Genomic DNA, 16260 nt, shown 5'->3' on the forward strand with positions numbered 1-16260 from the left:
ATTAATAGACATATCCTTGGTACTTTAAAAAATAATGACTTGAAATTTAAAACATTTGTTTATAATCATCATCTGCATGTGTGGTTACATACCCCATAACTCTAATTGGATTTTTGACAGAATTATGCCCCTTTTGTACTTAAACTTTTTTTGCAATCTTCGCTTTCTGGATATTACTTTAATGCAATATAAGATAAAGACTTGAAACTTAAAATGTATCTTTATCACCATCATCTGCATGTGTGGTAACAATCCCCATATCTCTGATTTGTATTTTTGACCAAATTATGCTCCTTTTATACTTAATTTTTTTTAACAAACTTTGTTTTCTGGACATAACTTTGGTACTATATAAGATAATGACTTGAAACTCGCAATATATCTTTACCATCATCATCTGCATTTGTTGTAACAATCCTAATAACTCTAATTTGTGTATTTGATGGAATTATGCCCCTTAGTATCTTCCTCTTATAGTAGATGTCTCTTATTCAGACATATATTTATTTTACTGTCAAATCCCCGAATAGTGGAGCGCGCTGTCTTATGGACAGCTCTTGGTATTTAAGTACTATGCATTACGTTTAAAATCGTGCACAATGCACGTATAGCTAAATACAGTATGTTAATATGTGTTACACCACTGTTATTGCGATACATTTAATTATGAATGTAGCTCTACATACAAATAAAATATGTATTATATTAAAGCTAAATAACTCTTTTCAACATTTAAAAAAGATATATAAATTTAATTTGTTTAAGTAAAAGATAAGTTCAGACTATCTTTAAATAGAAATCAAGAAAGACAATTTTTATGCAAAATCGGTAGCCTAGTGGTAGAGTGTCCACTCCGAGTGCGGGAGGTCGTGGGTTCGATCCCCGGCCGCGTCATACCAAAGACGTAAAAATGGCACTAGTAGCTTCCTCGCTTAGTGCTCAGCATTAAGAGGATAGTGCTAGGACTAGTAAGCCCGGTGTCTGTATAATGTGACTGGGCGGGGTATCATGCCACGTGTCTACGGCGTGATATTCCAGTGAGGCAGCACTATAAAGTTGGGCATTGTGCTCACTGCTACAAGCAGACACCGTCGTTTATATGACTCAAACAGTGTTGAAAAAGACGTTAAACCCGAACACACGCACCAACACACACACACACACACGCAAAATATGAACCAAACAGTAAACGTACTACATTAGCTATACCGTAGGAAATGTGCTTTTAGTTGCTCTACGCTTGATTTGCAGCATACATTTTAAATATCTGCTGATATAGTTTGGATAATGTTGGATCGTTTGTCAATTTGAGGTTAGAGGTGCTATCAACGACATGTGAATAGTTGCAATATACTGTAGCGCTTTTTCTCCTCCAAGAACAAGAAGTACGTACGCTTTACTTAAAAAATCATATATTTAAGGCTAGTTTTATTAGGTTGTACGACTTGATTTCTTTCTCAAAGAATTTAAGTACTGTAACGCGAATCACTTAAAAGAACCACATAATTGTACACATACTGAGCTGATCCGTTGGACGTGACACAGGCTCATAAAAACTAGGATGAATATCCGACGAGCAAAAAACGCAGCCTCTGCAAACCGCAACCCTGTGCATACGAATAGCATCCCACCGTCCCCCAACACGCTAACAAAGAAAGTAAACACAAGAGGACTAAACGAACAAACGAATGAACACATATTGAAGTGAACTATTTGCGAAAAGGTTTTCATAAACATGCAACTCTAATATTATAGGACATGGCATAATATATCAGATAGATGCAATTATGAACGGATTTTATTGTCAGTATATTATATGAATTTTCTAACATATTTGTAATTATCTATCTAGAAGGCAAGGGCTTAAACTAATTGCTAAGGTGCTGAAAATTATTGACCAAAGGAGTGTTAAGAAAAGTCCATACAACTAGTACTATAAAGACACATCTGACAGTTTCCTATATGTATATAGGCAAAAACCTTCCTAAGGTCAGAATTTCTTTAAACTTTGTGTACTGGCTGAAAATGAAGTTTAAAACGGAAATATGTATTTAAATCATAGGTACCAGTGCTTGATCTTGAATTATATGCCCTTTAAAATCAGAAAATACTTAAACATCCAATTTTCAAGGGCAGATGATTTTCAAGATTAAGGCAAGAGAACTGTGCATTTTAATATTTATTTTCTGTTTAAGTCATCATTTGCATTCAGTATACAAAGTTTAAAGAAATTCGGTTCATGGGAAAAACCAGGACTTTGAGGTATCATTTTGTCATATTCATAGTCAAGGACAATTGCCACAGTGTCTATATTGATATGAGGCAAAATCTTCTTACGGATAGAATTTCTTCTTTGAACTGTGTTTACTGACATAGAATCAAGTCACATATAGAAATATAAGATGAAGCAAATCATAGGTATCCAGCCTTGGTCATGAATTGTCTGCCCTTGAAACTCGGAAATTACTGAAAAATCTATTTTTCAAGGACAGATAAATCAAGACCAAGCACCGGTACCTATGATTTTTATACATATTTCCGTTAAAAACGATATTCTCATTTAGTACACAAAGGTTAAAGAAATTCTGTCCGTAGGAAATTTTTTGCTTATATACATATAGGAAACCGTCAGATGTGTCTTTAAAGAACAATTTACACAGAAGTATTTAGTAGAAACTGCATGCATACCTGAAACTACATGAAACTGCATGCATACTAGAAATGTCATACAAATTAGAAACTGCATGCATACTATAACAGTTTACTGATAATTTCATAGCCTTGGTTTATTTTCCAATTATCATTTTATTATCAGTGAAAGAACAATAAATGATAAAAAAATTCTTGTTGCGTAAATTACGAAACCATGTGCTCGTCACTAAACACACCATAAACAATTCCGCTCACTTTCAGATGTTCTTCTAAAACATCTTGTTTACTATCCAGGACCCGAAACACATGCTAATCTTTAGCATAGGTCCAGTTATCAGTGAAAATATCTCTGCCGGACCATAACGCGAATACAACTTGACCGACATCCTGCGCGTCTCCTCGTTCGAGATTTGCAACTTTCTTGCTTCCATTTCGGTTTTAATAAGTGGCAAACGTATTCTGATCATGTAAGTTATTTTGTAGTTGGCAGTAAAAAACTGGTACGACTGCCAATTTAAGTGTACCATGGTGATACATTCCGACAGCGTCAGTGTTTCGAATAATTATAGGTTATATATGGCAAGGAATGCCTTAAAAAACAACTTTAATCCATACGAAAGCCATTTCCAAGCCTTCCATAACACTGAAAAATTGGACTAATTATTGAAAAAGATACGGCAGTTTGAAATTAAAGAAAATGGCTGATCATGGAGGAAGCCATTTTATTGTGTGTATGACGTAAGTTTACACACTGCTGAATTCTTTATTTAGCAAATAACTTTTTACATAGATTAATTTTATATGTTTCTTGTGTGTATGATTTGTAACATGGTAATTTCTTGCATTACAGCTTGAAAATGTTGAGAAAGTATTTGACAAAAATAAGTAAATACATTTTAATATGTATGTAGAAATTTGATAAAACCGCCATTTTGTTTTCTGTTGCCATGGAGACAAATTGGCCGCCATTTCGACCAAATATTTAAATGCTTATAACCTTCTCATTTGTAAGCTGATTTTGAAAATTCTCTCACTTGTTTAACTGGTTTAAGAAATCCTATCAGGTGGAATTAATATTAGAACAACATTGCCTTCTCTCAACAAATAGATGTATCTAGTACATGTAAATGTAAATATTGTCGCACCGACATAGTATTAAGCATGTCACTTAAATAATGTGGGTAAAAAGTAAGTATATTAAACAATTATCTTTATGGAAGTTGTTCAACAGCTGTATATATACGGTTTATCGTTACAGATATTGTTCACATCGTATTATTTCTATGCCCTCCCTACTTGGGGGCGGCATATAGTAATTGCAGTGTGCGTCCAGCTATTCGTTCGTTCCGATTTCGTTCCCGGACTGTATCTCAAAAGTTCGTCAAGGGATTTTAATATTACTAGGCACAAATATTTCCCTTAATTAGGCGATGTGTCACGCGCAACACCCAGAAACCTAGCTTAAAAACCAAAATCAAACTTAGAGATCAAAGATCACTAGTACTTTTTTCTATCCGGTCCATAACTCTTCTCGTCATTGAAGAAATTTTGATATTACTTGGCTCAAATGTATTTAATCATTTAATGGCCTGTCTTGTGGAAAACCTAGACCTCGTGCTAAAAGGCCAAGGTCACAGTTGGAGGTCAAATGTCAGTAGTGAGTTTCCCTGTATAGTCCATAACTCTCATCCTTGAAGGGTTTTTGATATTAAATGACACGAATGTATTCAAAATAAATGAGTCGACATGTCGTGTGCAATACACAAACCCCTAGTCCAAATGTCAAGGTCCCACTTAGAGGTCAAATGTCAATAGGTTTTGTCCCCTCCGGCCCATGACACAGTTGTCCATGAAGACATTTTAATGTTACACGACACAACTGTTCCCCATAATATGACAATCTGCCTCCTGGCGGCCACGTTTTATGACGAATTGGAATAATTTGAACAGTATTGGTAGAGTGTGACATAAGCACTATTTGTGTGAAATTATTCAAAAAATGGACCATCGGTTTAGAAGAAGATGTTGTTTAAAGTGTTTTTCTTTTTTTAGCTCTGGCAGACTCTATGTCTAACCAAGCGGAACCGTTTGAACAACTTTGGTAGAGGACCACAAAAGGAACATTGTGGCAAAGTTTCCATTCAGTGGTTTTGGAGATGTCGTTTAAACACAATTGTTGACGACGTACGGACGACTTGACGGACGGACGAACGGACGCACGACGGACGCCGGACACAGCGTGATCACAATACCTCACCATAAGCATTTTGTGCTCAGGTAAGCTAAAAATAGATATATGCATGACGAAAGTTACAGAGCAGAAAAAAATGTAGAACATGTTTTATCTTCAAAAGTCACCTTGAACTTTTGAATCTTACATGCAACAGATAAATTTATGACGGAGACTGTCAGGTTACTTAAATTTCCATTCGTACAAGGTCTTGGTCTACGCAAGATACATTGTCTTATTATTTGGAACATATGTGCTAAGTAATTTCAAAATCCCTTGATGAATAATAGAGTCATGATCCTGAACAAGAGACTATGTAAACCTTTTGCCTCTACGCGTGACCTTGACCTTGGAGCCAGGGGTCGAAGTCTTGAGCACGACACGCCATATTGTTATGGAGAACATTTGTGTCAAGCAATTTTAAAATTCCTTGGTGAATGGAAGAGTTATTGGACGGATATATAACATACCATTTTGACATTTGACCTCTAAGTGTGACCTTGGCCTTTTAGCAAGAGGTCTAGGTTTTCTTGGAGATAGGTGTCTAAGTCTTCCACATGACACGTCGTCTTATTATGGGGAACATTTGTGCCAAGTTATTTCAAAATCCAGTCATGGACGATAAAAAAGAAATGGACCGCTCACTTAACAGAACTGCTAATTGATTGACCTCTAATTGTGGCACTGGCCTTGGAGCTAGGGGTCTGAGTCTTTCACATGACACGTTGTCTCACTATGGGGAATATATCTGTCAAGATATATCAAAATCCCTTCACGGATGGCAGAGTTATGAACCGTATACGAATCGGATGGCCGGACCGAAAGACAGACGGAGCCAATTTCCATGCACCATTTTCTTTTCTTCGAGAAAGTTGGGGACAAACAGGGGTAAATAAAAAGGTGGGGCTCTATACCGAAAGCCGCCTAAGAACAACCAATAACCTTTATTAAGGAAACTGGGAGTTTAAACGCGTTTAGGGCATGCCAACCTCGCATATCCCATTTTCAACTAGCCAGACAAGACAGTGTAAATAAATTAACTCTCTGTCGAGAAAAGCTTTAATATAGTGACAAAGTTCCAGATCATATAAAGTAAAATTTATAATTAAGACCACTCTAAGGTATACACCAATGTACTCAACAACTTGTTTAAAGTCATAGCACCAAGAGCCTTACTTTTAAGGGCACGACTAAGCAAATTGCACTACAAATTCCCCCCCCCCCCCCTCCGTATTTGTAGGATTTAGGAGAAAAGCATCACGAAGTTTTACACTTTAATAGTCATTGCACCATCAAATAGGAAAGTGTAGCGACTAAATGTAGAGGGTAAATCACCAAACATGCACAAAAACAAACAGAGGAAGTTTATTTTCATGTGTATATCCCCTTTTCGTTTGAAATTCCCAATATACAATTTTGGCTTCTTAATCAATGGACGTTTTTTTCTGCCGTATTTGCCCAATACAATCAGTTTGCTAGTCATGCCAAGCCCTAGGCCTAGGGAATCTTATTTTACGCTTACATCTTTCGTTTGTATTATGTTATATTGCTTCCATATCTTGTTATATTCTGCATTGCACATATACTTGTAGTTTTTAGGCAAAACTACAAAATAAAATATATTACTGCGTTAAACAAACGTTACATTACGTTCACAGGAAATTATTTATCGCTGATGTAATATGTATCTAGAAGACGGTGGGGTTAGCTCAAATCGGATGGTGTAATATAGCACCCTCTTCTTCACCGTTATTTGCAGTTTTTTATATGAAACAAGACTGTAAAATACTTATATATCACAACAAAAGTCCTAACATGTATATGCTAGATATCCGTTCTGTTTACGTCCTGTTGAACTCCGCTCTTGATGGGGACTGCAAGTGACGAAGCTCAGTCATTGAATATATACAACCCAAATAAAAATATACGACCGGATACCAAAACAGACTCTGACGGTACAGATGGTCATTCGCGTCCAACAACACATTTCTTAGATTTCTTTTAATTCAGTCCACAAATGAGACATTTCATTGAAAAGCATCTCTCATTTTGTAATTTAGGAAACAATTCGAAAGTATAGATAGGTACAGAAAATTGTGAAGACATAAAGTATCGAGGATCGACTAATCGAAGTTGAAAAGGTATCAAATGCAAACAATTTACTAGGCATTGCATCATTCTTCAACTGTCCATGTAAGTCTATTGCACACCTTACTCTGAATTCTTCAAGCGGGATCACTCGTTGTCCTGATCAAAATCAGCCATCTGTCGCAGCCACATGTTCAAAATTCAGCAGCTAAACCAACACTGCCACCAGTATTACAAAATGTATTAAAGTATCAAAGTACGTCGCCATTAAGTTAAAGAGTACGTAAAGTTTTATTCTACTTTATTAGGGGCGAATCAAAAGAAATAATTGATTTGAAAACCGAAAGTGTCAGATGATCTCATACAAATTAATAAGCGATATTCTCTTGATTCTAACATGTAATCGGATGATGATGAAGACACATCGCTGTCTCCTCCTCCAAGTTCAGATTATACAATGATGGTGAAAAGGTGAAAATGGTCACACCTACCGAGTCAGTGCAACATTATTTTATTGTTTTAGTTTTCAGTTTACCATTTGAAACAATATAACCAGATGTGAAGTAAAAAACAATCCAGTGTAATTGTCTAGGTCATCGATTGAAAAAAGTTTGGGATGTTAAATCAAATCAGACCATTGCCTCTGCAAAAGAAGATGATGCCAATATTTTAGTAACAATCTGTCCAAAACACTCATCAAATTGTTATGTTCAACGTTTTGGAAGTATTAAACCAGCTTAAGAAAAACAATTTTAGATTTTAATTACAGCAAGACATATCTCTAATGGTGATGAAAACCCCCAGCCAGCAGCTTATTGTCATGACGGAGTTGATGAAAAAATGATACAATGCATTTGCTTTTTGTACAGGGATAATATATACAATGATGCAGAAATAAATGTTGTGAAAAACTCTATAAGATCTCCAAATTTCATGCTGCTCCTTAAAAAGAAGTAAGTAGATCAGTAGGGCAACATCAAGGTAACTGAAAGTCAGTTTTGAGATGTGTATTCAAAACTGTACAACATTTTAGGTAATATTTTAAAGAAGAAAAAAGCAGGTCAGTTGCTCAAGGTCATGGCCAAGGGACCATGAAATCCATGAAAGGGTTATCAACTCGTTATACTTAACAGCATATAAAATATGTTAGAAAGTTATTGAAGTTTTTTTTTATCCAATGTAACTCTATTCATATCTGAAACAAAGGGCCATAACTTCGTTATAAAGCATTCAAATGGAACGTGCTTGACACACGCACAACTACACTTGGTACTGATGATAATCATAACAAGGCTTGAGAAAAGTCAGGCATGCAATGACTGAGAAATAGCTCGGACAAATTTCTTCCATGTGTATGGTACTAGGCTTGTACTGGTAATAATCGCAAGGTTTGGTGGAAATCTTGCAGATAATTGCTGAGAAATAGCCCATACAAACATCAAAATACTGGAAAAATTTATTATTTATTTATACTGACGTCATCAAACCACAGTCACCAAATACGGCCAAGGCAGTTATGGCCCTTGACTAAGTAAATATGCATGAAAAGGGCTTAAACGTTTTTGTCGCACGTATCTAAAATGTAGTTATCAACCATTTTTCTGTTTTCCAGTCGATTCAGAACCAGAAATGGAAAATCCTTTCATTCAAAATATTTTTTCATAGTCCATGCGATACCTCTAAAAAAGGCATACTTTGTTGGATTCAGTGTCATGTTTGAATTAATGGAAATAAGAATGGTAATACTACAGCAAAGAAATCTCTTTCATTACCAATCTCTAATTTGAAATTACAATATACCCATACAATTTATGTAAATAGCCATCGCCATTGAACAATTCTACGTTTAGTAAACTTCATGATAAAAACATACTTTAAGTGAATAATACCAAGCAAACATATCTGTTTGCAGAGAGGAGATTATTTTTTCTCGCTGTCAAATATCTTTGACTAAATGTTATTTCTTGAAGGCAGAAGATCAACATATATTTTCTTAGTGTATGGACTTCGCTCTACAGCGTAGTGCATACTATGAAGCTAAATCTTCTGGATGACATTGTCAACATCATTGGCATCAATTATAAAATTTGAATATGAATATTTGTATTCATATTTACTGCGGTACTATTATGCTTTCAACAGATATATTTAACACTGTATATATGTTTTAATAGGCAAAGAAAATCTCCTATATAAGTGACCCCCCTAAATGCCAGACATCTTAATCCCCAATATAAAGGATCCTGTCTGGTCCAGTCTGATGAGGGTCCATAAAACCTCTGTAAATATGACATGTAGTCCACGTCAGAGGATCATAAACAGTATTGATATGTACAGATAATTGGTTATTTCCTGTGTTTTGCATTTTATTGATTAAAATGCAGCTTTTTTTCAGAATACACACAAACTTATTTTAGCTTGTAATTGCTCAGGCATGTTGAGTTATGTCCTGACCAATTGAATTATTACTCTTATAGCAAAGGAATTCTCACCCTTTTAGACAACTCCCATCTTTATTCAACAAAAAATAAAATGATTATTTCTACCTGTCTATATTTACTTGTGAAATACAGGCCGAACAAAATTTACATTGGTATATATCAATAATTGTTATTTCAAAACTATTGAGCAGAAGCGGAGAAAGAAACAGATGACCATGGTTGTGTTCGTGAAGATTTGAATCATAGAGAATCACGTGACTGTAAAGGAGAATCTCGTGACTGCAGTGAAGTCACACGAAGTTACAATACCAAAGATTCATGCAAGTGTGGTAGTAAAGACATTTTTGTCTGGCAGGAAGACTTTTCCACAGGCGGTAAATACCATATCTTTCTTTGAAACTGAAGTTTGTCATATTATGAACATTAGAATACGAGTTTTTGTTTCAAGACTATTTCAAAAATGCCAAATCAAGAAATAAAGATGATCGCGTCGGGAATCGAACCAGGACCACCGCGGCAATAAAAGAGTACTAACAGCGGTGCTACGAATTCATGGTTCAATGCGCGTAAAATATTATAGGGTTATTATAACAGTAGCTCGATCTGGGATGCTGTATTCGGCTCGAGTGGATTGCGTGCCGAGTGTGATCCGACCTTACAAAATCGACGAGAGCCGAATACAAAATCCAAGATCTAGCTACAGTTATAATGAACCTTTTATTATATACCTCTACCTTTTTGTTTGTTGTTTTGTTATTGAAAGAAATGTTCTGTAATGTTCAATGTTAATCGGTGTTGAAATAGACCTGAGTAAAGCTTTTATATGCGAACTGTATAAAGTCATGCATATCAAATGAAAATAGTCCGGCAACATACAATACAAACGGTACACGATACGGATTATTTTTTCTACCTGTCTATATTTATTTGTGAAATACAGGATGAATTTTTAACAAAATTTAAATTGGTATATATCAATAATTGTTATTTCAAAACTATTGAGAAGAAGCGGAGGAAGAAGCAGACGAGCATGGTGGTGTTCGTGAAGATGCGCGAGATTTGAATCACGGAGAATCACGTGACTGTAAAGGAGAGTTTCACGACTGCAGTGAAGTCACACGGGGTTACAGTACAACGGATTCATGCAAGTGTAACAGTAAAGAGAATGTCTTACAGGAAGACTTTTCCATAGGCGGTAAATATCATATCTTTCTTTAAAGCTGAAGTTTGGCCATTCAATAAACTGCATGATATCAAACCTACTTTAGGGGAATGGCACGAAGGGAACAAATCTGTTCGTAGGGAGGAAGTTGTTCTTTCTTGCTGCCGAATAGGTCATACCCGTTTGATTCATTCTTATCTTTTGAATAAAGAAGATCAACCCGAATGTGTACCATGTCAAACACCGCTTACTATTAAACATATTTTAATCGACTGTGTGGACTTTGCTACACAACGCAGTACATATTATGACCATGAGTTATTTGAAAACGTTTCAGTCGGAAATATTTTATCTTTTTTAAAGCAGATAGGAATTTATCAAAAAAATCTAACATTTCATATTTTTATTTACATATATTTTGCAATATTATTATGTTTGCAGCTGATATTTTATCACATACGTATTTACATTTTACATAACTGCTTTTAGATATGCTTTACATTTTTACGTGGATAATTTAGATATGCTTTGCATTGTGCAGTGTGCTTTACATTTTTATATGGATGTTTTTAGGTACGCTTTACATCTTTACATAAATGTTTATGCTTTACAGCTGGCGTTCGCAATATGGCTTCTTCTCAGCAATATACGACCATTTTGTGTCGATTTGCCGTAAAACCCAACTCACTCACTCACTTGGTCATATTATGAACATTACAATGTGAGTTTTTGTTTCTGAGCTATTTCAAAAATGCAAAATGGAGGAAAACAGATGATCGCGTCGGGAATCGAACCAGGACCACCGCGGCAATAAAAGAGGTTTCCGATGTCGTTACCAATAGCGAGATGTAGCAATTTTGATCCTTCCAGTTTCAGTTCACGCTTACTATAACATTGATCAATAAATGTCAGGCGTCAGCGTAAATTTATGAACAACAAACTTTTTCAAGCGCATTTTAAAGTTATTGTCACACTATCATGCTCCTGTAAAGTTCGATCTTGTTTCTACACAAGGATGTTTATATAAAAGAATAATGAATTTAAAAATATGTCAACATTCTAGTTCAAATTATTATTTACGACTTTTTTGTCGACAGGACAAAACGATCCGGATAAAGTTACTTGCCAGAAAGAAGCTTAAATTTGTACAATAAACTCTTGTATCAAATGCGATGAAGTTGACTCACCTTTCTCACTTGGTACAAAAGGTAAATAGAGTAAATACTTATATTGTATGTCTTAATCAGAGTTGTTTATTTCAATCTTTTGTGTAACTGGTAACATTTCGGCTGGAGTCGGTAAATAGCTATTCATAGCTAAATTAAATGTTAATTTATTATGCAATACCGACAGTAAAAAATGTTCTGTACTGTACTGTACTGCACTGCACTGCACTGTTCTGTTCAATACTTCTGCAACATTTTCATTTTTGTCGTGTTGAGCGACCTGTGTAGATTATTGAAGTGTCACATCAAACTGATAAATCGTTTTATGAATTTGCAGACAACGGATTTAATAAATTCAGATATACCAGAGGCAACTCCATTCCAGTCTTATTTTCAAAATCAGTCACATTTTTAAGACATGAATATTGCAGACGCAACAGTAAGTCAAGACGCAGCATGGCCTAAAACTAGTAGGGAAATGAACAGTTTGTCTGGTAACTATGCTATAATTTAGTTAATTTTAATAAATCTGAGTTTGAACACCAGTCTCAAAACGCCAGCATCTGTTTGGCTGCTTTCTAATGACTTTTTAAAAACTGGCCAATATCAAAGTAGCAGCCTTAGACGGGTTCCCAAACTATTTCGCATCACATTTTGGACCTAGTTTTGTTAGAAAAAAGATTTTCATATGATATTTCAATTATTTTTTGTGGCACGTTGATCTACTTGATATCTCGTATACTTGTACATATATAGAATTCTAATATGCTTGTCTCCGTTAAAACACGCTTACACTAGAATGACGTCACGTTAACGTGCGGTGACGTCAATGTTTATGTCGGGACCAAGAAAGAGCGTTACTATATTTTATCTACTGTTTTAGATTAAGGGCATATAAGAATCGAAATAATTTATAGCAAAACCGTGTTTTAACACTATTTATATACTCGGGCGGTAATACGTCGTACAAGAAATAATAACGCCCGAGTATAACCGCCCATCGTGCATAAATAATCTTTAAACAATCTTTTGCTATAAATTATTTCTTAAACAAGGTGTAGGTGATTTTGGCGCCCGTAAGTAACTGTTGATGTCTGTCTGCCTGTCTGTCTGTAAAGCATCATTGAACGTGTTTATCATGGAAATGATAATACATAAATTTAGTATTATATGATTATATATTTAAGAAATAATAAGTATCAAAATTAGGTTTATCATAGAATAACCCGAGTTTGGAGTTCTTATGCGTATGAATATATCACGAAGGCGGAATAGATACCTATTATTTCGATTCTAGCACGACTAACTTCAAATAACGTTAGACGAGAGTCAGAGGAGTATTTTCTTCAAACTGCGAGCTAAGCAGCAGCATTCGGTTAAACCACGGACACCGGCGCGCGCAGCATAATTCAGTTCCTTCTTCGTTTCATATAAACAATGAAATCTTGAGACCTCATTTTCAGTACTCTAGACATGGCATGTCAGTGATATGAAAACCATATATGGTCATTAAGTAGACCTATGACATACTAGAAAAATATTGACATGTTATGTTACATGGAAGAAAAATAATCTGTTCTGAAAAAATCACTCTCTGAAAATATCTTGTCTGTCCGTTTATTTAGATTTTAGGTTACAGCGTCAAGTAGACAATTTTTTTCTATATTTCGGGTAAAACGATATTTGAATATATACTTATACTTGTATATTTTACTTATCCCTGTTTCAGGATGGGGTCACGTGATCGGCAAAAGAACGAAACGCTGTCTCAATTTTGCAACAAGAGTTAAACAATGCAAGACTTGCTCTTACTACAAAAGACGAAACAGGAACGTGCCAAAGCATGACTGTAGAGTGAATTGGGATAAATCTGCCAAATAAATGGAGGCTGACGTAGAGGTACAACTACAATCAGAAGCAAAAGAAGCTGGTCTAAGATACAAAGCCGTTATAGGAGATGAAGATTCGTCTGCCATCAAACACATAAAAGAAAAAAGTGAATTCTGGCGTGAGAAGTATTCAGACATTAGGCATATTAGGCAACCAATATCAAACAAATTTGAAGAAATTAGCAAGAAACATAAATCACTCACAAAACCGTCAGAACAGCCGTTCTTATAAATTTTACATCTGCGTTTTATCAAAATAACAGTAAAACTGCAGACGAAATGAAAACAGCCAAATATGTCCGGTGAACATGGAAAACGCGGATTCCATAAATGGCCCATACCGTCACTACAAATTGCCGTACGGAAAGGATTTATCAGACGAGGAACTAAGGTCGGACCTTGAAACATCGCTGAAACCATTTATAACAAACAGCCAGAAACGTTTGACAACTGGACATTCTCAGGCTAATGAGTCATTGAAAAGTATTGCTTGGAGTAAAGCTTCCAAGTTCAGAACATACACCCTGAGTGAAAGCTTCGACTTCCGTTGTGCAGGAGCAGTATGTCAATTCAACGAGGGTAGGACATATGCCGATAGCGTTTGCGAAACCGCAAAATTCACCCCGCAGAAAAAGACAGTTATTTAATGAACGACAAAACCGGAAACAAAAGTACCAAAAAGATTATAAAAGTAAGAGAATTTAAAAAGGCAAGAAAAAGTTTGAAAATGGAGAAATCAAAAAAGGAAATCGTTTATGGTGTGAAAGAAGCAGTTACCTACATGACGGATTTTTCTTTGCAAAACCCTGATACAACTAATACCATGTGTATTCCGGACGATAGAGTAAACACCATAGTTGATGCAGAAGACATTCTTCCGGTTTATGTGGACTTAGAAACCACCAGGTTGGGACATAATGCTGAAATTATACAGTTGGCTGCCTTTGTTGACAGTTCTACCGTCTACAACTCGTACATTATGAAGTATAAGATAAAGTGCTACAGCAATAACTGGTTTCGGGATAAAGAAAATGTATCAACACGGTTTACCAGTTGATAAGTGGATAAACAGACGGGACCCGCTTCTTTTATTGAATGGCTTAACGTTATTTCCGACAAGAAAAAGATATTGATCGCTCACAACGGTAGTAGATTCGATTTCCCGATATTATTTAAACAGTGAGAGTCAGCAGAGCTTGTAAACAATGCAGAGACTGCAATAACGGGAGTTTGCGACGGTATTCATGTTTTAAAAACAGCTCTTAGAAACAGGGAGTATAAAAAAAGTACAGTCTTCGGGTTATGTATGAGGAAACGTTCGGCGAAACATTTGACAGACATGATGCACTCAATGACGCAAAAGCTATTGCAAAAATATTTGAAAATGTTCAAGTTTCGAATGCATAGATTTATGCATTGAGTGTAGATACATCAAGTACATTCAATAACACACGACATAACAAAAACATAAAACAAGCGATTGACAATTTCGAAAGTTCGATTAACAACAAAAACAACAAAATTGTGTGACATGGTATGGCAAGGAAAATATGCAAAAGTGGATTGACATACGAAATGCTTAAATTGGCACATTGTCGTGACCGTGAACAGGGCATACGTGCAATATTAACTGAGAAGGTCGGAAAAAGTACAACTGTAACTAACAGGTAGAAAATAATAAACTCAATGTCATCGCATTTTGACCAGTTATGAAATTAAAATGTACTTTAGCAAGTGCAATTTTGCACACGTTTCAGCATTGCAGTAAATGCACACATACAAGTAGCATTTCAATTCTTAGTATTCATTTAAACGTCCGAGTTGTCGAAATGCAGAATATAATAGCTTGTAAAATTCTATTACACACGCTAAAATAGACTCGTTAAACATAAATTTTATAAGTTATACTTTTACCTATGAGTAGCGTGAGGAAAAAGATGTAATTTATTTGTAAAATGTAAGCAAGTGTTTTCCGCTTATATAACAATTATTTCAGTAAAAAACCGTTCTAAATGCTTTTAAAGAGAATTATTGAAAGATGGATACTTTGGTATTTCTGCCATATGCAAATAAAAAACCAAAAACCAACAGCGAATACGCATTGAACATTTTCATCCATATCATTCAATTGACGCAACGATAATTGAACAGATTTTTATGCGTTGTAATTTAACGTCACTTTTTACTGACGGGTATGTTAACAAATCATTTATTATAAAAATTACTGGTTGGCAAAAGTATTTGATTTTTTAATATTCTGTCAAATATAAATTTATCGTCAAATTATAAAATTTTGGCAAAAAAATTTCGAGCCGTTTTTTCCGTTATTAAGACGAATGAGTAATTTTTTAAGAAAAAAAAATGAAAATTTGAAAATGTCGTTTTTCTTCATTTTTCCATCTTTTTGAAAGTAAAAGTGATAAATACTGTCTAGCACCGTAGACCTTTACATGACTTACAAAAAGATGTAAGTTTCATTGCTGTAAATTGAAAAAAAAACAAATGAGAGAAAATTTAACGATTTTTTATCGCTTTTAAAGTAGCGCCAAAACAGACGTGCATGGCAATGTTTGCGACGTCACAGCAGCTAAAATGATTCACTTATATCCAAGACAAAAGTTACACATTCATG

At 35.1% G+C, this 16260-nt stretch overlaps 1 protein-coding gene across 4 annotated transcripts in view; it reads right to left on the reverse strand.

Moving 5' to 3' along the window:
• LOC128551186 (uncharacterized) overlaps nt 1-16260 on the reverse strand; it is a 69746-nt gene that overhangs the window by 13547 nt on the left and 39939 nt on the right. The window contains exon 6 of one of the 4 annotated variants that reach the window (XM_053531768.1): nt 1519-1645. The exons of the other annotated variants lie outside the window; for them this stretch is intronic. Within the exon in view, the coding sequence (XP_053387743.1) occupies nt 1519-1645 (127 nt within the window). The remainder of the gene's footprint in view (nt 1-1518; nt 1646-16260) is intronic. 4 annotated transcript variants of the gene reach the window in all.

This window comes from Mercenaria mercenaria, chromosome 2 (genome assembly GCF_021730395.1).
Source record: "Mercenaria mercenaria strain notata chromosome 2, MADL_Memer_1, whole genome shotgun sequence".
In the NCBI taxonomy this organism is placed as follows: Eukaryota; Metazoa; Mollusca; class Bivalvia; order Venerida; family Veneridae; genus Mercenaria; species Mercenaria mercenaria.